We start from the raw sequence: 27,441 nt of genomic DNA, 5'->3' as shown, positions 1-27,441 counted from the left end.
CCACATTGCCTTGTCGTGCCCAGAAACACTTGTGTACAGGCGCGTTCTAAATGACTTATCATATCATAATAACCTGTAAGAAGAGAAAACATTGACACTCTCCTCTGTTAAATGTATGCACTGGTGATTCCATTCCTGTGGAGTGCATTACACATGTTTGTCAACTTTCAGAAGGCAATCAAAATAGGGAGGTTGAAATGTTTTGAGAGACTGGACACATGGGTAGTAAGAGGGGAAGGAACATTCAGTGATCAAGTCGAGCAACAGAGAAGGGTGTTTGTGGTAGTTGGGTAGATGCAGGCAGCTGGCAAATATGTGAGCATGCTGGGTGGCCACACATTGAGCTGTCTGATCTCCAATTTCCTGTTGCACAGATTTACATCCAGATGACTTCTACTGAAGACTTTGTATCTAAGAAGACTAGCGAGGATCAGTATTTCAGCTGCCTGTGCACCGGCGAGACCAAGACCTTCGAATGGTACATGACAGCCACCAAACTGGGTAAGGAGCCATGGCTGCGGTATTTAGTGCATACCACTGACTAATGTTCTCAAGCCACACAATGTTAAGGTTGCCAAACATGTGAGATCATTGCAACACACCACCCACAGGCTCAACCCGCATTTCAGGGTTGTCCACTGGTGAGAAGGTTTCTCCAAAACCACATTGTGTCCCTCCACATGGACCTAGCTCTTGTGGTAAGACCACGCTACTGATAAGTACATTCTTAAACAACCTCTGCATATCTACCACCACCACTAGTTTAATAATTATCAGAACATTACATTGACAAGAACATGTGTCAACTTCTCTGTGCAAATAATTCTTGCCATTTGAGCGTTCCCCTGAAATAGCTGATATAGCTATAAAACAGTGTGTCTACTATGCAAGATATCACTGCTTTAAAAGCGTTCTCTTAATGAGTGCATCCCCCAAAACACCACGTCCCACTCTGCACCCTCCCCACAGAGAAAATGATGCACACATACTTGAGATGTCAATAAAACAAAATCTTAGTTAAGGTTACACTTCAAATCGTGTATCTGAAGCGATTATGGTACATGTATCACTTTGGCTTTACATCACACATGCTCACAGAATGTGGTGCAAATATTTATGAGTGTACACATTATATGCAGTATTGTTCTCTCTGTGCACTCAGTTTTTGCTCTTTGTGAAACGGATATCCTTGTGCACCTGATGATCTCATATTTTCCAGGGCTTGTCAACGTAACGGTGAGCACCGAGGCGCTGGACACATCGGAGCTCTGTAATGGTCAGCCAACGGTGGTGCCCGAGAACGGTCGTATCAATATAGTCACCAAGCCTCTTCTTGTGAAGGTCAGAGAAACCCCCAATGTTTTGGCTTTGAAGATTGTGGGCAACCTCTGTACGACCAAGTAAATCAAAATTCCCCCCACAACTCTCTGGGCTGCATCACTCCCATCTCTTTCTGTTGCACTATTCTGTGGCCTGATCCCTTGTCTGACTTTGCTAATAGATGTACATAGAGGCCTGAATCCAGTATATTCAAGAAAGCTACTTCACACCAGCACCAACACCAGTAGAGACTCTCCACCACAGTGACACCCTCTGGCAGAGAGGAGCAATGATAACATCTATAAGTACCCCAGCCAATGCCTTACTCGCCTCAGCTCAGTTTGCTTTCAGTACTGATGTCATTCTGCGCCAGTTATGCACCAGTTATTGAAATTGAAATTCTTTAATGTGATATAGTATGAAAATAAATTCAAACTTTACACATATATTAATAGACATAAAAAATCATACATATATATGAAATCATACACATAATATCAACACATCAAAGATCACTATACATAACCTCTAAATCAAAATGCAAATCAAGTAGAATAAGGAAAAATAAGGAAAAATAATAATAGTCTAAATAAAAAATAAATAAATGTGGTCACTAATGACCTTCATATTATTAATTTCATAATTGTTTTAAACGACTTTGGCGGGTTTGCAAATATCCTCAAGTCACTACGTAAAAATCAATGTTAAAGTTCACTCAAGTTTCTACTTCATGTTCTATCTGTTTCCAGACATTATACAGGGCTATGAATAAATGCATGTTCGATGTGTTGGTACAGTACTGCCAAAACCTAAATTTGGGTATATAAAGCAGATCATGCACAAATTCACCCAAAAAATGGACAGTAGTCTTCTTGAGTGCACTACATTGCGTTAGTACATGTCTAGCGGTCTCTAGACACACAGGAGATTTGCATATTCGGCAAGTTCGCTCAGCTGAAGGTATATTTTCTCTTGCTCCTATTTTAGATAAGGTAGGCAGTTGTTCCAGTCTGAATAGAATAATGAAACGGCGGAGTTTTCTAGTTGGACAAAGGAAAAGATAGTCCTGTGGTTTCATGAACTTATATACTCTATAGTTCACAAAATGGTAAGATTTAAGGGAGTCTAGATGGGCAAAGTTCTCTAGCCAATCCCAAAGGTCCACCTTTTTCCCCAGTGCATTTAGCATTTCTTTAGTCACATTTCTCCCTCTGTGCGTCCAGCCAATTTCATTTAGGAATTTTCCCATATCTTTATACAGAGATGAGGTAGTGAGTTTTTTACTTAGTTCCTGGTGTAGAGCCGTTAGTAGGGGATTTGGGAAGCCACTTGTCATTTTAAGGTAGAACCCAGTTCTTTTTTTCAACACCATAGCCTTGAGTGATGGAAGGCCCAACTCTAGTCTTATCAGGGCCATTGGCACCCCCGGGGGAAGCCCCAGCATACGCCGCCAGAACTTTCCTTCTAGCACTTGTAGCCACGCCAAATTTACTGTCAGCAATGATTCCAGGCCATAAATGACCATGGGGGCAAAAACTTGCATATAGAGGTGACGTGTTCCCCATAGAGTGAAGCCCCCTTGTTTGTTGGTGAAAGATGCAATAAGTGCAATCACTTGGAGGGCCCTGATGTTCCGGCCCTGTTTACAGAGCGCATAGTCTTCTAGGGGCTCTATTTCTACTCCCAGATAGCGGTAGGAAGGGGCGTACAGAATTGTCTGTTCATGTATTATTAGATTCACACGGGTAACTCTTTTCTTAGTGAATCTTAATACGTTGGTCTTCTGCAGATTGATGGTCAGGCCATTGATCTTAGCATATTCCCAAAGGACATGTGCAGAACGCCTGAGCCCACCAATGGTGTTATCAAGGACCACCAGATCGTCTGCATACGCCAGGACTACACAGGTCACCTCACCTAGTTTTGGTGGACAATTATTAACCTTTGCAAGTGTCACCGGGATGTCGTGTACATACAAATTATAGATGAGAGGGGCTGTGACACAACCCTGCTTCACCCCTCTATTTTGGGTCACATTTTGGGTCGCCTGCCCCTCCTGATTAAGTCGGATGCTTACCGATGTGTCTCGATGGAGTAGTCTGAGATAATATAACAGACCTGTGGGGCAGCCCAGTGCTTCCAATTTGTTCCAAAGCCTAGCTCTAGGGATTGAGTCAAATGCGGCCTTAAAATCTATGAACAATGCGTACATTGGGGGCTGATTCTTACTAAGTGCTCTCGTACGCAGAACGTCCATTACAAAAAGGTTATGAGAGGTCGAGAAATCTCTCCTGAAACCGCATTGGAATCTGCTGAGTATTTGCTTGTCTTCCACCCACTTTTGCATTTCGCTTAGTAGAAGGGAGGCAAACAATTTCCCAGACACATCCAGCATGGATAGCAATCTATAGTTACTTGGATCTGTACGGTTGCCTTTTTTATATACCGGGATCAAAATAGCCTTTTGCCAAGATCGAGGGATTTCCCCCAATGCAAATACCTTGTTGAAGAGTACAGAGAATAACTCTGCCCAGAAGAACGGGTTACTTTTTACCACCACATTCGCTAGCCCGTTAGGTCCGGGGGCTCTGGAAGATTTGAGAGTAGCAATTTTGTTGAGTATTGCCCCAGGTGAGACATCAAAGGGTTGAATGATTGGAGGTTTCCCCATAGGCCGACTTACCGACCCCTCTTCTTCCATATTGCGATTATGGAGAAATTGCTCCCATACTTTCTTACTTATTGGATTGGCAACTGAGCCTTTGGCCTTAGTTCTATTTTCATTTAAAAGTGCCCAGATGCTTCGGGAGTTTCTAGAGCAAATTGTTTCAATGAGTCGCCGATAGCATCCATTCCTCTCTGTTGACTTGATGCTTTTCACCTCCGACCTGTATCGATTTTTGATTGATCTTAATTTCTGTTGGTATAAGATTTCAGAGAGATTCTGACTTTTTAGGCTACGTATCAATCTTCTCAGTCTTCTCTTGGCATCTCTAATTTTCCCGTTATATGGGGGAGGCTCATTTCCTTCTTTCATAACATATCCCTTTTTGGTTGCTGCGTGATGGCCTGAGAAACCAGATATCCACTCTTCTATTTCATTAGCAGACATATCCAGAAAATCCCATCCACTCTCTTCTGTATCCCACTTTAACGCTTCTGATGCCGCTTTGAAATTCTTCTCAGACCAAATAATTCTATTTCCTGCACCGTTGGTTGCAATACTTCCGATATTTAGCTTGGTAGTGTCAGGAATCGGAGTCCTAAATAAACATAATACTGCCGCATGATCACTCCAGCTGTTGGGCTTTACCCACATATCAGCCACTCTAGTCTGCATCAGGGGGCACATAAATATATAGTCCAAAGTACTCCGAGATGATCCTTTGGACCACGTGTGCTTCCCCGGTCTGTCACCCGTGGTGCGGCCGTTAATCATAGCAAGGTCCCAGGCATCAAATAATTGCAACCACCCTAGGCCTTCCTTTTCTCTCTTTCCATGGGTCATCCTGCATCTAGCGCTGAGGTCTGGATTAGTGGAAATAGTAGTTTCATCTTCCATATGACAATTGAAATCCCCCGCTATTACTACTGCAGCATTATTTGGTCCCATTGTCCAGGAGGTCAGTAGGTCCACTATGGCCTCTTGCAGTTCGTCTCTTACACCTGCGCCGGGGGGATTATATAGGTTGATAAGCAAGAGCTTACCACTTCTCTTATCTTGAGGGTACGCTACCTCTACGGCCAACAATTGGTCCTCAGCTTGGCATTGAATTTTGCGTGACAGCATGTATTTTGCAATCCCCGTAAGTAGGCCGCCAAACGGGTGTCCTTTGCTTCCCCGGTGTGCCGGTGATTGGCATATAACATAACCATCCAAAAACAGGGGTTCCAGGGCCCAGGTCTCTTGTAGGCATATAAAGCTATGCTGGAATAAAAGATCTGCCGATCCCTCTGCCCTGAGTAGATGGGAGAAGCCTCTACAATTCCAGGATATTAAAGATAGGCTTCAATGCTTGTGCACCAACTGCGAAAGTGTCTCCAGTAGAGACTTGATTGCTTGTTGTACCTCAGCCAAAAGTGGGTTTTCCCCTACCACCCGGCTGGGGTCATTTTCCAGATTCGGAATTATATCTGTAACTTCAGGAATTGCTGTAGGATCTTTCTCCTGCAGATCCACATCAATAGCGATGTCCACTGCTTTCAGCTCTTCCTCATGTTCTCTAAGTAGTTGGGCGGTATTCAGAAACACGCAGTGTAGAGCAGAGACATTAGGATTAGGGCCCGATAGTGGCTCAACAAATAGAAAATCCTCTGATTTTAGTACTCGGAGTTGGGGGATATGATATAGCCTAGTCAGTAGCTCCGATCGTGCCAGCCAGGAGTGGTTATCCCTTGGGTATAGGTTCTTTATAAGGCAGATGCGATTCGTGTGGTTAGTCTGGATATCCTTCGTTTTCTCTGACAATATAGGTTCCATTGTTTCTCTTGATGACCGTCTCTCGTATGAGGTATCGTGCTGGGTGATTATGCTTGCTTCACACTCTATTTCAGAGATCTCCCCAGTGGTGATATCGAGGTTCTCCTCATTTTGCTTCTCTTTGGGTTTCAGCCAATCTGCCAGAGGACCTTTTTTCTCTGCCATCCGGATCGCCGCCCTCCTCATCCTTTTCCGGGCTTTTTTGGATCGAGTTTCCATCGCCTGGCCCCTTCTCCCCGAAAGAGGCAGAGAGCTTGTTGTAGGGGATTTATTTTTGAGAGCCTTTTTTGCCAGTCTCCGTTGTTTCCGTGTGAGGGGGCTCCGTGGGCTATAATTCTGCTCCCGATCTATTTCCTCGATGGGAACCTCTTCGATCGAGATATTAGTCTCCCGTTCCTCCTGTGCCACACTTTCCTCACTCTCATCTGCCATATCTTCCATCTCCTTGGCAATTTGAAGGGCTTCTGCTAACTTTTCTTCCGCATCCTCTTTTGGTAAATTCTTCAATTCCAGTGCTAGCGAAATGGCATTGGAATTCATCAGGATGCGACCCGTCATCTGTAGCAGTATTTTTAGAGCAAATTGGAGGGCACCCATGGACGTTTGCAGCTCAGCTAGTTGAGTAGAACCATATATAGATCCCCTATCCCCCATTGTCTCATTGTCTGGCTCATCCTCCATTGAGGCCATTGCAAGATTCGGGGAAATGGATAGTCGCTCGCGGAGTCCTATCGCGTTATCCTCCCCTGCTATAGGATTCCCACTGTTATCTTTCAGGTTCGGTGAGCCACTAGGGATAGTCTGTGGGGTATAGGGTTGCATTTATCTTTGTATTGTCAAGCACAGGTCCAAAAGGGAGTTATTATCAATATCGTCATAATAAGAAGAATTGATAGAATGACTAACCCTAGGCACTTGCGCCCGCCCCTCATTCTGCACAAGCTCTTCATCAATATTAGTGGAGTTTATCTCAGGCGGCGGGTTCACCGGAAAAAATTCAGTGATGGCACCTTGTGCTACCGGGAGTTCATGTTTGGCGTTCTTCCTTCGTTTGACCCCTTTTTTATTGTGCTCCTTGGGCTCTTTCTGAGCTTGTGTCTTATTATTCCTTAGATTATATATAGAGTGTGGAGCTCTCTTCCCCCGCTGCATCACTATTATTCTGGCACCTTAATGTGATTGGGGAATTCGTGGGGTCTGCCAGTTACAAAGCACTGCACAGCTTGTTACAAATAAACAGCTCACTCGTGACCTTCCCCTTGTCAAATCGAGACTCACATCTGTGCCCAGGAAGCCACGCAACTTTAATGTGGTCTCCACAATCTTAAAACTGCTCCGCTTTTATCACACAGACTGCTCGCTCAATTGGCTCCCCTTGCAAAGACACACAAAGGCACACAAGTCTATACCCAGCAAGCCCTGTTCAGAGACCACGTCTTCTACCAGACCCAGTGACCCCTTCACTTACTTGCACCCCCGTAGGCTGCTGGGCTTGATGTTGCCCAAGGCTGCCCCTCTGTTGCACTGTCTCCGGAGCTGGGGGCTGCCTCCACACACTCGGGTCTCCACTCCCAGTGCGGTGTGCTGTGTGGCGTGCGCTCGCGTCCCCCCTCCGCTTCCTCCCCGCGGGCCCCTTGTCCCGACACAGCCGGCACCGCAGGGAAGAGTCCAGGGGAGGGAAGAGTCCGCACAGTTACCAAAAATAGTCCGCCGTATTCACGGACCGTATTCACGGACCGCTCTCGTCTCTCTCGTCGTGCTCGCCTCGCCTCGTTTACTTGAGGAAAGGACCTGCACGTTTAGCTCACGGCTCACGCTCGTGTCAAGCCGCACCTCGTCTCTCGTCTCTCGTCTCGTCACTGAGGCCGCATCCGACACAGAGTGTGATATGCCCATGTGAAGTCACTACTATAAGAGACTGCGGCAAGCATTTGAACCCAGTGCTCGCAGACTCTGAAACAATGCCAGGACCAGTGCACAGCAGCATCACATCACCTTTTCATCAGCAGAATGTAAACACCATGTAATATTTATTGGCCAACCAAAGGCAGATCTTTCATCCGCCTTATCTATCTAGTGTCCCACACAACACATCCCATGCTGTGCTTTATCCTTTTCTGAATCTGGAACTACAATTTTAAACTGTCAATCCACATTTCCTATTAATCATTGTCTAATCTTTTGTTGCAGTCAGTCTGTAGTTCCCTGTAAATATAGGATTTCTTTTTGGTCTCTCTCTGTAAAACTGTGGGTCCTTGTCAGTGTGTGGTTGCTTGTTTGTCTGAGTTGCCCTGTGGATCTAGGGCTTCCACTTGGTGAGTGGCTCCTTTTTAATCTGCCATTCCATGTTAGTTCTTGGCAACATGTAAATCGATGCTTTTCTGTTACCCAGAATTAATGCGTAGCTCACTGCTAGTCTGTGGATGCCCGTCAGTCAGCAGCTCCCAGTTAATTAGTGTTCATTAGTGGCTCCCGGCTAGTCTGTGGATCCCTGTCAGTCAGCAGCTCCCAGTTAATCGGTGTTCATTAGTGGCTCCCGGCTAGTCTGTGGATCCCTGTCAGTCAGCAGCTCCCAGTTAATCGGTGTTCATTAGTGGCTCCCGGCTAGTCTGTGGATTCCTGTCAGTCAGCAGCTCCCAGTTAATCGGTGTTCATTAGTGGCTCCCGGCTAGTCTGTGGATTCCTGTCAGTCAGCAGCTCCCAGTTAATCGGTGTTCATTAGTGGCTCCCGGCTAGTCTGTGGATTCCTGTCAGTCAGCAGCTCCCAGTTAATCGGTGTTCATTAGTGGCTCCCGGCTAGTCTGTGGATTCCTGTCAGTCAGCAGCTCCCAGTTAATCGGTGTTCATTAGTGGCTCCCGGCTAGTCTGTGGATTCCTGTCAGTCAGCAGCTCCCAGTTAATCGGTGTTCATTAGTGGCTCCCGGCTAGTCTGTGGATCCCTGTCAGTCAGCAGCTCCCAGTTAATTGGTGTTCATTAGTGGCTCCCGGCTGGTGTGTGGATCCTTGTCAGTCAGTGTTAGGAAAGATTTGCATTTCAAGTGTAATTTTCCCACCAGTTGTGTACTCCCAACTTTTTGCTGCTGTTAAAAACCATAGTCTGACTTTGCCAGAGGAGCACAGCCTTCAGCTGCACTCCCCTGGGCTTTTCGCTCACTTTTTTTTATGGGAAAACTGACATGTCCTTAAAGATAGTTAGTACTGGGAGACTTTGTTTCCCTTAGTCCTTGTCAATGTTGCAACTTTTTTGCAACATATTGTAAGTGCACAATGTACCTTCCAGTACAGTGCACTTGGGTCTTCCTGTCATTTCAAAAGGCCCTAGATACTCTTGAAGGATTTTTTAGGAAAAGTGCAGCTCTGCCTTGGACAGGGTTGGTGGCAGCTTATCTTTTCATGTATTCTTAGCCCTTTCTAGCCAGGTAAACCGAGTTTACTGCATATTGCACAAATAGGTGGCCTGGCTCGAAAATGGCCATGCCACGAAGTCCTTTGTCCTGTCCTTTGGCCATCTTGACCCTTCATCTTCCTCAGGTCGAGCCAACCCGGATCAGTCCTTATTTGAGCATGCATTCTCCTTCGAAACGCCAAGCTTTTGCAGGCTTCTGCATGCCTTCTGTGTGTGCTTCCAGGATGTGGGCTTGACTGTCTGGTTCCAATACACATCCTGGGTGCCAGAGAGTCTGGTGTGCTGTGAATGCCTGGGACCATCGTGGTCCATGATTGGTCCATGTATGGTGTGCCTGTATGTGAGCAGATCTCCCATTGGGTCCTTTTTGTTTTGGCACGAAGGAGTTTCTGGGTAAGATAAAGCTCCAAACAACCATACCAGGTCGATCTCTTGAGTTTTCACTGAATGAAGGATAGGATCCAAGTATCCTGAAACTAAGAAGCTGAGTCGAGGAACCGCTGGTGACCTGCTGGAAGGTTTGGCACCCTGAGCCCGCTGTTGTCCCGCTGGACCCCTCTGAATCAGATTGAACTAGAAGGTCTGCTAAAACGCTTCAACCCATTGGAATAGTGGGCATAACTATTCTTGGCCCCTTCATCAAACCCTCTAAGTAAGCCTTCTCAGAAGTGTGCGTGTCCCAACCAGTGGGCTGACCAGTTTACACAGGATCTCTGCTCTGATACTGCTGCCGTTTTGATGAGGCCCTTGAAACTTAGTACTTCGCAAGCTCTGTGTTCACGGCACTCTCACAATGAATATCGTACACTTGCCGTTCCCAGATCTGGAATAAAGAGAGAGCGGCCGAACCGGAGTACGCGGTTACTGTGTCGCACAGCCGTGGTGACGAACTTTGCAAGTGCATTGCAGCTGTGACCCTCTCTGCCCTAAAGGCTGCTACAGTGAAACTGGCCTGATCTATCCACCAGGAGTGGAGAAATTTCCACTGTCCCTTTTGGGAATCAACGCTGTAACTTCATCGCTGAAAGCCTCAGAGCTGCAAGATTACTGCATTTGAACCTGCAACCGAATTGGACGCGACCGGAGTGTGCCAGGGGTCGGTGAGTAATTGCAACCCTTACCGGTGGCCCCTAGTGCATCCATCCATATTTACCCAAGAGTGGCCACTGAGAGCCCGTCTCCTTTCCACAGCTAGCCTGCATTAGTGAACTATTCCCAACTCCTGGTACATGTTCTGCCCTCACAGGGAGACCCTCCACGAATAGTGGGAATCTATGCTGCATCACTGCACCAACCTTCCTGAGCTGCTTGAGACACTACAAGAGTCCCCGGTTCGCCCATCTGCACTACCGCGTGTGCCAGCATTGCAAGTACATTTGAGCAATAGGCTCCCCTGTTCTTAGGGACTGGACTGCCTTTCAGTTGGGATTGTGATTACTGCAGAATTGCCTAAAGAGTCTTTGCACTACTTGCTTCCTTCCATTTTCTAGGTTGTGGACCCATTTAGTGCATTATCCCTTTAGGCCTCTTGGTTTTGTATATATGTATCTTAGTAGGATTGTGTTGGTTTAAAAGTGTTACTGTTAATAGCTATTGCATTGAAACTCAATGGCCTTGAATAAATGTATTTGTATTTTTAATATATATACACCTGGCTGGGAGCGATTTGTAGGTGTCATTTACTCTGCGTGCTCATTGAGGTCTTTCAGTCACCCTCACCCCTCCTGAGACCTAGTCTTGACCGCCACCAAGCTACCTTGATTGGTCTGGCTTGTCCAGAAGGTTACCCTGTTCCATGAAACTAGGCTGGCCTTCTGAGCCTTGGCCCACCAGGTCAGAGTTCAGAAATCCATCTTAACAGAAGGCAAGTCTAGTTAATCAGTGTTTATCAGTGGCTCCTGGCTAGTCTGTGGATCCCTGTCAGTCAGCAGCTCCCAGTTAATTGGTGTTCATTAGTGGCTCCCGGCTACTCTGTGGATCCCTGTCAGTCAGCAGCTGCCAGTTAATTAGTGTTCATCAGTGGCTCCCAGCTAGTCTGTGGAATCCTGTCAGTCAACAGCTTCCAGTTAGTGTTCATCACTGGCTCCCGGCTAGTCTGTGGATCCCTGTCAGTCAGCAGCTCCCAGTTAATTAGTGTTCATCAGTGGCTCCCGGATAGTCTGTGGATCCCTGTCAGTCAGCAGCTCCCAGTTAATTAGTGTTCATCAGTGGCTCCAGGCTAGTCTGTGGATCCCTGTCAGTCAACAGATCCCAGTTAATTAATGTTCATCAGTGGCTCCCGGCTAGTCTGTGGATCCCTGTCAGTCAGCAGCTCCCAGTTAATTAGTGTTCATCAGTGGCTCCAGGCTAGTCTGTGGATCCCTGTCAGTCAACAGATCCCAGTTAATTAGTGTTCATCAGTGGCTCCCGGCTAGTCTGTGGATCCCTGTCAGTCAGCAGCTCCCAGTTAATTAGTGTTCATCAGTGGCTCCAGGCTAGTCTGTTGATCCCTGTCAGTCAACAGATCCCAGTTAATTAGTGTTCATCAGTGGCTCCCGGCTAGTCTGTGGATCCCTGTCAGTCAGCAGCTCCCAGTTAATTAGTGTTCATCTGTGGCTCCCAGCTAGTCTCAATTAGTCTACAACCCTCTATTTCTGTTTTGCTCGCTGTTAATTCAGGGTTCCCTGTCGATACGCAGGTGTTTCTTAGCCCTGCACTCTCCATGTTTGGTTCCATTGCAATCACTGGTTTCCTGCTATTCTTTGGCATCCTGATAATCCATATCATCCTAGGTAATCTGTGGAACTCTGCTAGTCGGTGGCTATCTATTAATATGTAGCTCCTTGGTAGCCCATAGTCAGTCTTTGTTCTCCTGTTAATAAGTGGTTGCCCCAGTGCCCTGTGGCTCCTTGCAAATTGAGTGCCCCACCCTGTCCCTTCCCGGCGAGTCTGTGGCTCCCTGCTTGCCAATGGGCAGTCGCATACAGTTAGGGTCACTTTTCTACCTGCTTCTTCCTCGCCTTCATGGCAGGAAGCCAGCAAGTGTATTGCAACGAGCAGGCTGCCAGACCCTTGCATGGTATCCAGTCATTGCATCGAATACAAAGCATTGAATGCCAAAAGCATCGAAAAAAATGCATCAGAAAAAAAGCATTGAATGCATTTTTTTCAAAGGTAAAGGTTTTATTTTAAGTATAATGGATTGTAAGGGGTATAAAACAGGGGTTGGAGGGGACCCCCCCCATTAAAAAAAAAATGCATTTGATGCTTTATGCTTTTTTTACGTTGCTTTTTTTAGATGCTAAGGCATTTGATTCTTTGGCATTTGATGCAATCACTATAAACCCCCTACATGTGTATTCTCTACCTCCTAGAGAAGTTGGCTACTCCTCGGTTCTTTGTGGATGTCCAGAGGCGGCTCCTTCTTAATCTGTTGTTCCTTGTCTTGTTCCCTGTTAAACAATGCCACTTGAAGATATGTTATTCTTTGACTGCCAGTTAGTCTGGAATTCTCTGTTGGTCTGTGTATCTCTGTCAGTCTACCGTTTGCTGATGCTGTCTGGCCTCCTGTCCTTCAATGTTCCTTGGTTCACTTGCAGCTCCTTCGTTCATTTGTGGCTTTCTATTAGTGGCCAACTGGTTGTCCGTGGCACTGTTATTTCTTGGTCCACCGTTAGTCTACAGATCACTGCAAATTCGCGTGACTGTTATTCTGTACTAGTCTGTGGCTTGCTATGTGTTTTCTCTAACTGTTAACCTCTAGCACTTTGTTAATCCAAGAATGCCAATTCTTGTGTAGTGCTCTTAGTTTGTGACTCTTCTTTTCACTTTTAGCTGCTTCTTAATCTGTATTTGCGTTTTAGATGTATGTGTTTGTTACCTCTTAATTTACAGATTGTTAGTCTGTTGTTCCCGGTTAATCATTGGCTCGTTTTAATCTTTGCTTCATCATTATGCTTTAACCCCATGTTAATATACTGCTTCCCCTTGATATGCTTTTTCTCCCCCACATGCTGAAGGGATTCCCATGGAAAGGTCTTGTGATTCGCTGCCTTGTTCAGATAGTAGGTGCTCGCTGCGCCATAGGGAACCAAGCTGCACCTCACTGAGAAGGCCCAACAAGGCCGAAACATGTCTGGGGTTGCTTGTGTTTCCGTGCATAGGGGACCTGGCCTAGCAGTTCGGGCTGGGCTGCTACCATTGGTGGCAGTACCAGACTGATTTGCATATTGCTAGACCCCTTTTGCAATGGCGCAGACGGGCTAAAAAATGGTTGTGTGGAAGGTTGCCCAGAGCAACGCCAGTGGTACAGATTCATTCAAAACCTTCCACCCATCACTTTTGTGGTCACAGTTTGTCTCACTATATGAGAGAGGGTATGCCCAGACGTGGGTCCCTTGCTCGCTGCGCCATAGGGAACCAAGCTGCACCTCACTGAGGAGGCCCAACAAGGCCAAAACATGTCTGGGGTTGCTTGTGTTTCCGTGCAGAGGGGACCTGGCCTAGCAGTTCGGGCTGGGCTGCTACCATTGGTGGCAGTACCAGACTGATTTGCAGATGGCTAGAACCCTTTTGCAATGGCGCAGACGGGCTAAAAACGATGGTGTGGAAGTTTGCCCAGAGCAACACCAGTGGTACAGATTCATTCAAAACCTTCCACCCATCACTTTTGTGGTCACAGTTTGTCTCACTATGTGAGAGAGGGTATGCCCAGACGTGGGTCCCTTGCTCGCTGCGCCATAGGGAACCAAGCTGCACCTCACTGAGGAGGCCTAACAAGACCTAAACATGACTGGGGTTGCTTGTGTTTCCGTGCAGAGGGGACCTGGCCTAGCAGTTCGGGCTGGACTGCTACCATTGGTGGCAGTACCAGACTGATTTGCATATGGCTAAACCCCTTTTGCAATGGCGCAGACGGGCTAAAAAACGGTGCTGTGGAAGGTTGCCCAGAGCAACGCCAGTGGTACAGATTCATTCAAAACCTTCCACCCATCACTTTTGTGATCACAGATGGTAGGTACTTACACTCCTCTGGAATTCAGAGCTGTAGGGGGCGGGGGTGTAAGAAGATAGGCAAATTCTTCTAATGGGCCGTCGCATACAGTTGGGGTCACTTTCCTACGATATCAGGTAATAAAATTGAGGCAAAAATGTCGCCGGTAAAAATAAAAATCGCAGCAAAAATGCTGTGGTTTGACCCAGTAAAGGTGTACCCCATTATACCATTTAAGGTGAGCTGGGCTTATGGGGGTGTCCCCTGCATCCTTTACATGATTGTGGTGGCAAAACAACGTCATTTTTGCTGCGATATCTTGTATACACGCCCATTCTTGCCGCGATTTTAAGACAAGGAACCCTTTCCTACCTGCTTCTTCCTCGCCTTCATGGCAGGAAGCCAGCAAGTGTATTGCAATGAGCAGGCTGCCAGACCCTGCAGGTGTATGCTCTACCTCCTACAGAAGTTGGCTACTCATCTGTTCTTTGTTGATGTCCAGAGGCGGCTACTTCTGGTGTTCGCCTACAGTTGCAAAGCAAATACACTGCCTCCGACCAACGCGCAGAGCGAAGTGCTTCACGGTGGCGGCACTCTTAGAACTCGTATTAGGGAGGACTTCACGACAGATCTGCTTAGTTGAGTAGAATGGCGCCCTGATTGAGAGTTTCTCTCCAAATTTGTCACTGTGTGCCATTTGTACTGGGCAATATCAATTTAGCAACAATGACACAGAGGAGACAGTAAGTCAAGTAATTTTCCTCTGAAAAGAACTAGTCCATTTGTTTTAGGGTAATGCATACAATGCCTGATCATTTCAAACATTACACATTGCATTCAGACGTGCTCATAATTTTGTGGAGGTATAGATAAGTGGAGGCTGTCACAGACTACAGAATCAACGGAAGACTCAAGACCAAATACATTGGGTACAACTCTGGTTTATTATCACAATATTACAGGGATAATACTTATCCCTGAAGTAAAACCTATAGGTTTTACTTCAGGGATTGAAGTAAAACCTATAGGATCTAACAGGACGTATCTATAACACAACAGGCATTTCTCTCAATATAACAGTACAGGGGTTCAGGGAAACACAAATTAGGTGCGCGAGATACAGTAAAATAACGAAAATAGAAACATGGTCCTTCATCCAGGTTCCCTAATATACCGAACAGTTTGTGTTCGAGGCACGATTGCCATGTCATTCACAAAATGTCTCTTGCAGTTTGTCAAGTCTGAAGGCTTCCAATGCCCTTCTTTTGTAATTTTTGCTGAAGGTTGTCACTCCTAGATTTAGATTATGTCAAACATAGCTGGGCACCACCGCTCAGATGCCTTATTATTAGGCTGTTGGCAGGCAATTTATTTTCCTGTGTGTTTTCGTAGATTGTCAGGCTGCAGTATTTGTTGTCATGTCATACAACCAGGGGTAGTAAGCACACATTCAAGGGGGTCACTGTTTCTTTCCCCCTGGGTCCAGGTATCTAGTCCTCAGCAAGGTTTGTTACACTCTCTCTCTATCTCCTTCTCTCTTAGTGCTGTCCTCCAACCCAGACCAGGATCTGGGATAGAATCCTAACATGTTGATGGCAAGGCTCCCCCATTGCAGAAGAAAAAATGTTGTAATCCCTTTCAGTCTCTGTGTTCTCTCTCTCTCCTTCTGTCTCTCTCTCTCTCTCTCTCTTTGTCTCTTTCTCTCTCTCCACCTCGCTTTGTCCGCATCCCCTCCTTATTCCTTGGCTACTCCCTCCTCCTCATTGCCCCTCTCTTTCTTGCTCCTCCAACTCTAACCTATGCCTGATGTTCTTCCTCTCCTCACCGTTCCTCTTCTCTTTGTCTCCCTCCTTCAAAGTCAATCGTTTCCCGATGACCTGCCCTCTCCTTCTTCTTCTCTCTCTCTCTCTCTCTCTCTCTCTCTCTCTCTCTCTCTCTCTCTCTCTCTCTCTCTCTCTCTCTCTCTTCTCTCACAACTACAATCCGTTCCTGATGTCCTTCCTTTCCTCGTTCTTTCTCAGTATGCTTGCTTCACTCCAGCTAGACACATTTGCCTCCAACCACCTTTGTCTCCTTCTTCTTTACTTGGCCCAGCCCCTTTTGATACTATGGGCAAGTATGTACACTAATGAGGGTAATGGAAACCCTTGTGGCCAGTCTATGGTGGCACGTGTGATTTCTCCCTTCTTCCTTGTCACTCCTGTTCCCCACTTGTGCCTTAAAATTCTCTATGGATTTACAGCTGATTTGCGACCTGGAGGGTTCAAGGTGTAGATGTGGGAATCACCATCTTGAAGACAGGTCGCACTGTCATGACAGCCGCCTGACTCTGCTCTGGCCACCCTGCAGCTTGATAGTCACATGCAGGGTCCTCTGTCTTCATGGCCGCTTCTCTAATGGGGTGAGTGGGCAATTTTGCAGGACTCCATTGGACACCTACTTCCTTCCTGGTTCCCGTCCTCCTCTCTACGGGTCCCTGGGAGTCAGCTCAGTGAGCGTGCTGGGGATGGGGGAGAGACACTGGGGGATTGTCTATATACCACCTACCAGTCACCTAAAGTAAATCTGAGCCTGGTTATAGGGAAAGTATACCAGGATATTCAGTCAACTGATGCATACAACTTTCCTCAGTGGCACCCACCAGTAGATAAGGAGAAGGAGTGGACAATCCAAGGACTGCTGCCACATTCATTAGCATCATCAGTGACTATACTCTTGCCAGGAGAAGCATTCCAAGAGGAGATAAATAATAATGAGAATGTGGGCGGCATCAACAGACCTATGAAAAGGCCAATTCTCCTCTCCTACTCCGAAGCAATCAGGACCTTTGGAGAAAATACCTCAGGATATAGGAAATCACCAAGTTCAAGAACAAACTTAGATCCAAACACGCCTAGTTCAATCGGTGGAGCTAAGAAAATGCACTGCCATTTTGATGGCAATCCAGGTGGATATCAGCACAGTCAACACCAACCAGAATGCAGAATTCAGACCACTAAGCAATCAGGTATCCGAAAGGGAACCAAATGGGGAAGTACATAAATGGCAGGGTGAAACCACTCTGAAAAAGGGAAATAGAAGTAAGCAGTCAACAGATATTAGCCTTCTTAACAATTGGAACACTCATACCAGGAAGGGAGGGGAAGATTAATGCCATTAAGCCGCTTTCCCCTGCAGTACTAGCAGGAGAGGAGAAGAGACACATTTGTAAATCCACCAGTGATCGAAGAGAAGCAAAAAATACCCCAAAAATAATTAACAAAATAAATATGTTCCAGTTTCTAGTGGGATTTACAGAGGGTTCCCAGTTTCAAGCAAAGTCATTAAGGGGAATGGAGATCTTGGAAATGGGAGGTCAATGAAAACAAGTAGAATAAAGCCCTGGGTCAGTGGGATGTATTGATTGATGCCATAGCAGAATGCCTATTAGAAACAAAAAGGATTAGAAACAGTCCAGACCTCAGCAGCAATGGCAAAAGAAACTCTTGAGGAGATGGATGCTAGAAGAGGAAGAACAGGTGGTAGAGAATTAAGAACAGATTCAAACAAAGCGGGCATCTAAGGAGGAAACAGTCTGAAATAACCTGGCTCAAAATAAGCTGAAGATGCAGAAAACTGCTCTTGTAGAGAGACTCTCTGGTTATTTGGGATACCAAAGAACCCTGAAACAGCAGACATCAAGGGTGTAGAGGAGTAGCTGAATGCCTCTTCAGTAAGTCCCGCGCCCATACTGCCTATATGCTGGAAGCCTGAACCTGCACTGTGTTTGACACCAGTAGTTATGACTATTCTGCGGAGAAACTTGGAGAAAAGGTATCCAATGAGAAGACCATATCTGAGATATACCCAGAGAGATGATAATCTCTTGAAAGAGGTCCCCAAAAGCATATGAAAATTGAAGAGCAAGAAGCTGGTGACGTCACAAGAAGCGAGAGGGACACACTAAAATTAGTTGACGGAGAAGATACATGGACCTTATAGAAACTACAGAAACCTTTCGGGAAGGGGGATTGGCTCTAAGTGAATAACTAAGCATAGGTTCTATATCTGTATGGAGTAACGGAGAGAGGTAATAGGATAGTTATCAGGTGGGGCAACTAAGCCCTCCCTTCAAAATGGCCACTATGAACATCACTAAATGAACGATGCCCCATTGGCTACACAAACTATAGGACCCCAACTACGTGGTCCCTTACAATTGGTTGACTACTAAACCCTGTGAGTAATTTTCTGTAACGCTCACCTGGCTCCCACGGAGGCGCTGGTCTGGGTTGCTGTGGCCTCTTCAAGCGTGATGCGCAGAATTCGGACCACCGATTGAACAGGACCCCCAAATCTTGCTTGTCTGGCCCGTAGGAATATCCTTCTGCAGATGAGAAAGGGGATTAACTGTCTGCTGAATAGAGTGCTTGCTCCCCCCTTTCCTCCTTCATTCTTCTCTGACTTCCTCCAAAACCCCCGGTTTAAGCTCACCTTATGGTTTGGAAGGATGAACTCTCCATCCTGCTTCTGGTGCAGGGGCGCACGTTCGTCCAGTTACTTCACTGGTTTTCAGAATGGCGCTGGCACATCCACTTGACTTTTCTGAGCGATACGCCGTAAGTATGAAGATGCAAAAGTTCAAGTGTGAGCCTCCTTTTATGTTGTTTTTTCTGTCCTTTATTTCAGGTGGAGAACAAAGGTGATGCGTTGAGGGGTTAAATTGCCGGTGGTAAAATCAGGTGAGTTAGTGATGAGAGCGACCCCTCTAAATGTCTTTATAATTTCCCAGTAATGTCTTTTGTCCTTTCCCCATAGGGGCCGGGGTGCGGTACCTGCCAAAGATGCGGCGCCGACCTGAGATGTGGAATGGTTCACCAAGAAAAGCCGGTAAGTAATATGGCTGAAAATTCGGCTTCCTCTTGTGTTCCCTTGCTCATCTTTTGCCTTTTCTTCTCTCCCCTAGGTGCAGAGATGTGGCGACCGGTGCTGAGAGCCGCGATGGAGCCGGGCGGCGTCTCGGGAACAGGTGAGTGAAGCGCGGTGCTGCAACGAGCAACGCGGTGCTTTTAAATGGAAGTCTTCTTTCAGGAATGCTGGCGTGAAGATTCCGGATGCAGGTAAGAAGGTTGAATAAGTTCTTGGTTTTCACCTTTCTCTTCTCTTATTCCCTTACAGGTGTTCCAGGTTTGAGGCGGGCGTGGCTGGAATCCAGGTGCAGGAGCAGTCACGGTGAGCGTTCAGCTGCTGGGATGCAGAACAACGCGAAGCACGTGTGGCTGTCCGGGCGTGGCTTAAATAGCTTTGGAAGAAGTTCCAGGTGAGTATTCTTCCACAGCCCCACCCAAGTAACAAAATAGTTCCTTCAGAAAAATAGTCCCTCCTGAGCCTCATTTGGCTTGGTTCTTCATGCAGCATGGTCTGCATCAGGTGAGTGTGCAGCATGGTCTGCTTCAGGTAAGTGCACCAAACACTTCCCCTTATGAGCCTGGCGCCTATGGTGCCAGGACTGATGTCCAACATGAGCCTGGCGCCAACGGCGCCAGGACAGAGTCCAAAGAGCCCCTATAAAGGGGCGCTGGGCTTTTACCCGGGGGCGTGATGCCTGCTCCCGGGGGTGCTGGGCCTGGCCTGGTGCTCCGGGGGTAGGCATCATGACATTTTCCACCTACGTGAGTAGCACACAGACCGAACAACCAGGTGTGGGTGAGCTTGTCTTGATACCAGCTTCCCACCAAATAAAAATGTGATCCATCATCACCTCGATGGTCCAGTGTCAATTAGTACTTTGAAGTTAGCCTTGAGTCTATACTGTTCTCTGAGAATATTTAAGGAGTGTGGGTACTATCCGGCATCTGTGCGTAGGTGTGATCTTCTTGTTCGTCCATCTTTCTTCCATCACGTGACTGGACACCATGAAATTAAGCCTTTCTGTGTATTTGATTCTATTTTCGAGAGTCTTGTGACGTCTTTTGTTTTCACTTGACCTCTCTGAATAGGAGCTTCTGTTCTTTCACGTTAATTGTATCTAATGTCAGCCAACTCCTAGTTTGATAAGACCTTGGCTTTTTCAGGTCAGTGAACTCCTTAGCTGAAATGCATTCTGTTTAATTCAATTGCTTTTTGTAACTGCAACAATGAACTGAGGCCTTCTTGCGTTGTTCAGTACTGCTTTATACATAGTGGAAACATTCATTCTTTACTTAATCCATATGTATCTATGAGGTATATAGGTATATGTTGGCGCTTGCCGCAGTCTAATCTATTTAAACGTGTGGCTAGCTTCAGGATTGCTTTGCTGCTTGCATTTCATTGCATCTGTACACGTTTAAACTAACTAAATATCTTTATCAAGTTTATGGCATAAGTATCTTCATCTTGATCCCAAGAAGTTACTTATTCTTTGTACTTCTTTGTTCTTTATAAATCGTCTGCCTCTCTGGTCTGGTTATCTTTCTAAATGGGTGTCAATTCAACTTTGTATGACGTCACCATTCATCATGGTCATTCAGTTTCTTTGCTTCTTCAGGAATCTCGTTCAAATGGCCATCATATTGTCTTGGATGCAAGTATGGTTTCCTCAATGGGTACTTTACCTCCCATATTCTCTTAGGTATAGGTATTTGTATAGATACTGCACATAGTCTGTTCTCTTCTCTTTGCTGGTTCACCTGTTCAGGATATGTCACATATTTTGGTTAATACGTCTCAGGTAATGTAGGTGGGGCAGGTGGAGTGGGGGCACTTGGCTCCTCCTCCACACTCCCCCCTTGGGGCAATTTATCGACCACTCTCACATCATCTTCTACATCTAGACATCCTGGTCTGAAGAAATACTTCTTAAGGATCCATATTTGTATAACTCCTTCAGGCATCCATCTGATTTCACATGCTCACCTTTGTTCCATGTCATGAGCATGCACTGTCCACTTGGACTGCAATAGATACATCTTCCCACGTATTTCTTATGGTCCTTTGGATACAGGAACTTTGTTCCCTCAGATGCATGGATACTGGTCTTTACAAAGTCGCTGATTTCTTCATTAGTTAGATTCTTAGGCTTCCATCCTGGTTCAACATCAGTCATGATGTTCATCCCTATGGCTTTCTTTGCTGTCTTCTTGCATTGTGAGATTATGATCTTGATCACACAGAATCCAAGCATCACTAATAATAATAAAGCTCCTAAAAACTTGAACATATATGCCATCCATTGTGGAACACATGAGAAGAGTGATCCAAACCAGCTGTCATCAGCAATGTCATTGACCTCTTCTATCATCTGGCCATGGAGCTTCATTAGCATATCTATGGCCTCTGTCAATGTTCCATTCTAGTAATCATGAGAAGGTATAAATGTGCAACATGATTCTCCAATTTTGGCACAAACACCTCCATCCATCGCTGTGATCATGCCCAGGACGTATCTGTTCTGGAGGGTCATCAATCTTGCAGCTCTCAGCTATTGTCATGATGCCTACCCCCAAGGAGCCAGACCGGGCCCAGCAACCCCAGAGGCAGACATCATGTTCCCGAGGGAAGTCCCAGCGACCCCAGGTAGGGGCCCTTTGGACTCAGTCCTGGCGCCTTTGGCGCCAGGCTCATGTTGGACAACTGTCCAGGCACCATAGGCGCCAGGCTCATAAAGGATGACTTTGTGTTAAGAAGTGCTTGGTGTGAACTTACCTGATGCAGACCGTGCTGCAACATCTAGGCCACCTAGAGGCCTGAATGGGACTATTTTACCTACGGGACTACTTTACCACACGGGTGTGGCCGGAGGAAGAATACATACCTTAGAGGAAGAATACATACCTGGAACTACTTTGAAGGCTATTTAAGCCACAGCCAAGCAGCAACTCGCGCTTCGCGTTGTTCTGCACCTAGCAGCTGGACGCTCACCGTGTCTGCTCCTGCATCCGGACTCCAGCCATGCCCGACAGCATCCTGGAACACCTGTAAAGGGAGAAGAGAGGAGAACAGGAGAAAGAAGAGACATTACCTGCTTAATCTGCATTCCAGAGTCATCTCGCCGACGATCCTAAAGTGAAGACATTCATTTTTAAAAGCACATCGCATAGCTCGCTGCAGCGCAGCATTCCACTCACCTTTACTAGGCGCCTTCTTGCCCATCAGCGACCATCCGGGTCTTCCGCCGCATTTCAGCGCCTAAAGGAGAAAAAGACAAGAACAAAGGTGAGCTAGGGAAGAGAATAAGAAAGGCTTAATTTCCACCATAAGACTTACCTGTTGGGTCAATCCCTCTTCACTTCGGGTCGGCGCCGTTTCTTCGGCATTTCCGAACCCCGGCCCCTAAGGGGAAAAAGACACAAGCATTAGTGCATTTAATGCAAGAACACTAGAGGAACCACTCATCAAAAACTCACCAGAAGTTTCCTTCGACGGTTCCATTCCCTAACTTGGAATCTTCATTCAGCACCTGAAATAGAGAAAACAGACAATGGTTATTTAAAGCTTGAACTTGCAACAGAATTCTTACGATACCTTACCGGAAAAGCCAAGCGAACTTGAATTCTCACCAATCCGAGATCCAGTGAAGTAACTGGATAACAACGCGCCCCTGCATCAGAAGCAGGATGGAGAGCTCGCCCTTTCAGACCCTGAGGTGAGACTTCACGGGGAATCGCAGAAGGGTTTCGTGGAGGGTGAGAAGGGGAGTGGGAGGCCTACGCATTATCCCGCAGATTGTTAATACTCCCTTTTCACACACAGAAGGATAGTTCTACGAGCCAGACAAGCCAGATTTGGGGGTCCGGTCCATTCCATCTTCCGAGTCCTGCGCATCACCCTAGAAGAGGCCACAGCAATCCAAACCAGGCCAGTGCCTCCGTGGGAGTCAGGTGAGCGTTACAGAACGTGAAGCCTACCTACAATTTCCTACCCAAGCGCTATGGATACTTCCGAGACAGACCAGCTGGCCCAACTTTTGGGGGAATTACGGGCAGAAGTACATTCCGCCCGCCAGGAGACTAACGCTCTCAGGAGAGAACTGATCCTATCCAAGGAACGAACTGATGACCTGGCCAAACAGCTGTTGCAAGGTCAGGCAGGACAAACTCTGTTACCTGGTTCCGGAGGTAATCCCACTACTGTGGTTTCGAATAACCCGGTACAAATCAATCTACCTGGAAATATGCCACTGGCCCCGCCTGAATGTTTTGCTGGGGACCCCAAGAAATATGCCGTTTTCATGAACCAATGTCGCTTACACTTTCTATGCAGACCTGGGGCCTTCCCTAATGACCAAACCAAGGTAGCTTTTGTATTATCTTATCTCAGCGGCTGTGCTGCCGATTGGTCAGTTCCTTTGGTAAGTCAAGATGACCCAATTCTCCAGGATTTTCAAGGCTTCCAGGCGAGCATGGAAAGATTATTCGCTCGACACTCCCAGGGACAGGCCCTGGACAACGAACTGCTATCCTTACGACAAGGTAATCAGGATCTCTTATCCTACATCGCCACCTTTAATAGGTTGATTGTGGAAACAGGGTGGCCAGAAAATAAAAGGATCACATTATTTCATCGAGGCCTGCGCGGAGAACTTAAAGACGTTCTAGCTCAAATTGTAAATCCGCCCCAAGCCTGCGCGGAATACATAGACTTAGTGGTCCAACTTGATCACAGACTTCAGAATAGAAAAGCAGATCGGTCTAAGTTAGAAACCCGAGTGTTGATCAAAACTCACGCTAACCCCAAGGGTACTGACGTTTCAGAACCTATGCAAATCGGTGGAGTTAAAGGACCGTTAACTCAGAAGGAACGAGAAAGAAGGCGGCAGAAGCAATTATGTCTTTATTGCGGGGCTTCTGGGCACTTTTTACGAGATTGTCCAGTAAAACCACCCAAGAAGGTGGTTGGAGCCACTGAAAACAATCTAACGGAACCTGATTCGGGAAACGACCAAGCCCGACAAGCGTAGAGGTCCGCTTGCCGAGCTTGAAAACAAACTCTTTGACCTCGCATTTCATCATGCCAATGGTCCTTGTGGATCCGAGACAGCCTTGGCGGTTGCATGCTATGAAGGCATACATCGACAGTGGAGCTATCGGAAACTATGTTGATCGTGAATTGGCCTCCAGGATTAATCTCCCTCTCCGTCCGAAAACCAACAAGGATGTCATTACCACAGTTGATGGAACCGAAATTGCCTCAGGGCCGGTAACACATTCTACTGCAGAAATGACACTAGTGGGTCAGAATGGACATCGGGAAGCTATTGTGTTTGACGTAATCAAGGCCCCACAGTTTCAAGTAATTCTAGGAATTCCTTGGTTAGAAACACATAATCCTCGAATTGACTGGCGAGCAAAGAGAATAACCTTTCCTGATTGTACACAAACTTGCTATCCAAGAAATCCAAACATGGGCCTGGCTACAGTAACCTCCGCCACAATACAACTACCGCCTGAGTACCAAGAATTCCAAGACGTTTTCCAAAAAGAACAGGCCAACACGTTACCTCCCCACCGGTCGTACGATTGTCAAATCGATCTGTTACCCAATGCTCAACTGCCTTGTAGAAGGATCTATGCCCTTACTGAACCTGAGAATCTTCATTTGCGACAGTATTTAGATCAGTACCTTGCCAATGGTTTTATTCGCCCGTCAAAGTCTCCTGTTTCCTCACCTCTGTTCTTCGTGCCGAAAAAAGAAGGCGACTTTAGAACTTGTATTGACTACCGTGCCCTAAATCAAATAACGATTAAGAATCGTTATCCTCTGCCCCTGATCCCTGAACTTCTCGACCAAGTAAAAGATGCTTGTATATACACCAAGTTAGATCTTCGGGGAGCTTATCACCTGGTGCGTGTAAAAGAAGGCGACGAATGGAAGACTGCTTTCCGCACCAAATATGGACTCTTCGAATACCAGGTGATGCCTTTCGGATTGTGCAACGCACCTGCTGCCTTTCAATACTTTATGAATGATGTTCTTCGGGAACTTATTGATGTTTGTGTCATCGTATATATCGACGACATTCTGGTGTACTCCTCTTCGGAATCCGATCACAGAAAACATGTCAAGGCAGTTCTTAAGAAATTGCGCCAGCACAAACTGTTTGCAAAACTCGAAAAATGTGTTTTTCATGCCACAGAAGTCGAGTTTCTTGGATTCATCCTGACACCAAAGGGAGTCCGAATGAACTCACGAAAAGTGGACGCCATCCTCAAATGGCCATCTCCTAGCTCTGTGAAGGGTGTTCAGAGCATGCTTGGTTTTGCCAATTTTTATCGAAGATTTATCCCGGAATTTTCTCGAGTGGTTCAACCCATCACTGCACTCTTATGGAAAAATAAACGCTTCGAATGGACTAATGAGGCAGAACAGGCCTTTCAAGAACTAAAAACTAAATTCACCTCCGCACCTGTACTGAAACATCCGCGCCCAGATCTCCCTTACATTGTTGAAACCGATGCATCCAGCTTAGCCATGGGAGCTGTCCTGTCTCAAAGGGATCCTGTAACTAACCAATTGCACCCTGTAGCCTTTTGGTCCAGAAAATTCTCGGCTCCTGAAGTTAATTATGCAATCACCGACAAGGAGTTATTAGCTATTAAGTCCGCCTTCAAGGCTTGGCGTCATTACCTTCTCGGCGCAAGACACACCATCACAGTGATTACAGATCACAGAAATTTGCAATATTTAAAAACGGCCAAAGCTCAATCATCACGTCAACTCCGATGGGCTTTATTCTTTGCGGAGTTTGATTTTGTAATCACATATCGCACTGGCTGCAAGAATGGCAAAGCGGATGCTTTATCCCGGATTGGGATGGGAGAAACAAATTCAAGCTTAGAACCAGTACCGATTATACCTGAACAGAGAATTTTGGGGTTGACCTCTTTACAAACTATTGAGGACATTCAAACTAGAGTTAAAAAACTTTTAGACCCTACAGCCTTGCAAGAATGGAGTCAAAAGGGTTCACACTTTTCCGTCAATAATGATCTACCCTACTTCCAGGGGCGATTATTTCTGCCTCATAAGGAATTGCAAGAACTCGTTATTGCCCATTATCATGATACATTAATGGAAGGACATCCTGGTATTGCTAAAACTGAAGAAAAAATCAAAAGGCAATTCTGGTGGTCCTCCTGGCGAAAGGATATAAAATCCTTTGTGATGTCCTGCGGAGTTTGCGCCCAAAATAAAGGTCAAATGAAAAGACCAGCCGGCCTTTTACAACCCTTGGACATCCCACCGGCACCTTGGCACACCTTGTCGCTGGACTTTATTACAGACCTGCCTCCTTGCTATGGATACAACACTATCCTGGTGATTGTGGACCTCTTCTCCAAAATGGCCCATTTTATCCCATTAAAGGGGTTACCTTCAGCCTCCATCCTGGCCAAGGAATTTCTTGAGAATGTCGTTCGTTTACATGGTTTTCCATCCATACTGGTCTCTGATCGAGGAAGCCAATTTATTTCCCATTTTTGGAGAAAGTGTTGTCAGCTGGCACAAATCGATGTACGACTATCCACTAGTCACCACCCCTATACCGATGGTCAAACCGAGAGAACAAACCAGACCCTTGAACAGTATCTTCGGTGTATGTTGCACCAATCTGGATGTAATTGGAAAGGCATTCTTTGGATTGCAGAATATGCATATAACAATTCTGTACATTCTGGAACGGGACAACCCCTTTTTATACCTTATATGGCCATCACCCCCGAACCTCTGACCTTGACTCCCCTCAAAGCCTTGAAATGCCCGCTGTAGATCATTTGCATTCCACGATAACTCGAGCCTTCAAAGAAGCAACGACTCATTTACAGCAAGCCAAGAAAAAGTACAAAGAAAATGCTGATTTACATCGTAGTGAAGCACCTCCGTACCAAATAGGGGACCAAGTGTGGCTAGCGACTAGACATTTACCACTCAAAGGACCGCGAACTTTCAATCCAAGATATGTAGGGCCCTACCCAATCAAAGCTATAATCAACCCGGTGGCCTTCAAACTCGATCTACCAGCTAACATGCGAATCCATCCCGTTTTTCACGTATCACTGTTGAAACCAGTACAACCTGGAAACAGACTAATTAAACCACCAGAACCAATTCAAGTAGATGGGGAGCTGGAATTCGAAGTTAAAGACATTTAGATTCCAAGTTGTCAAAGTAAAAACTCTTCTATTTAATTGATTGGAAAGGATATGGGCCTCAGGAAAGGTCTTGGGAACCAAGCGACCAGGTACATGCACCTCGGTTAATACAGAAATTCCACCGGAAATTCCCAAACAAGCCGAAACCTCCAGA

General features: G+C 46.3%; 1 protein-coding gene across 1 annotated transcript in view; it reads left to right on the top strand.

Moving 5' to 3' along the window:
* The window catches only part of LOC138579509 (alpha-2-macroglobulin-like protein 1), a 194,231-nt gene that overhangs the window by 70,440 nt on the left and 96,350 nt on the right, over nucleotides 1-27,441 (top strand). The window contains exons 3-4 of the mRNA XM_069649830.1: nucleotides 375-501; nucleotides 1,220-1,341. Of these exons, the coding sequence (XP_069505931.1) occupies nucleotides 375-501; nucleotides 1,220-1,341 (249 nt within the window). The remainder of the gene's footprint in view (nucleotides 1-374; nucleotides 502-1,219; nucleotides 1,342-27,441) is intronic.

The sequence above is a fragment of the Ambystoma mexicanum genome, chromosome 3p, assembly GCF_040938575.1.
Source record: "Ambystoma mexicanum isolate Mex_15411 chromosome 3p, UKY_AmexF1_1, whole genome shotgun sequence".
Lineage (NCBI taxonomy): Eukaryota > Metazoa > Chordata > Amphibia > Caudata > Ambystomatidae > Ambystoma > Ambystoma mexicanum.
This window is presented reverse-complemented; position numbering and strand designations above follow the sequence as displayed.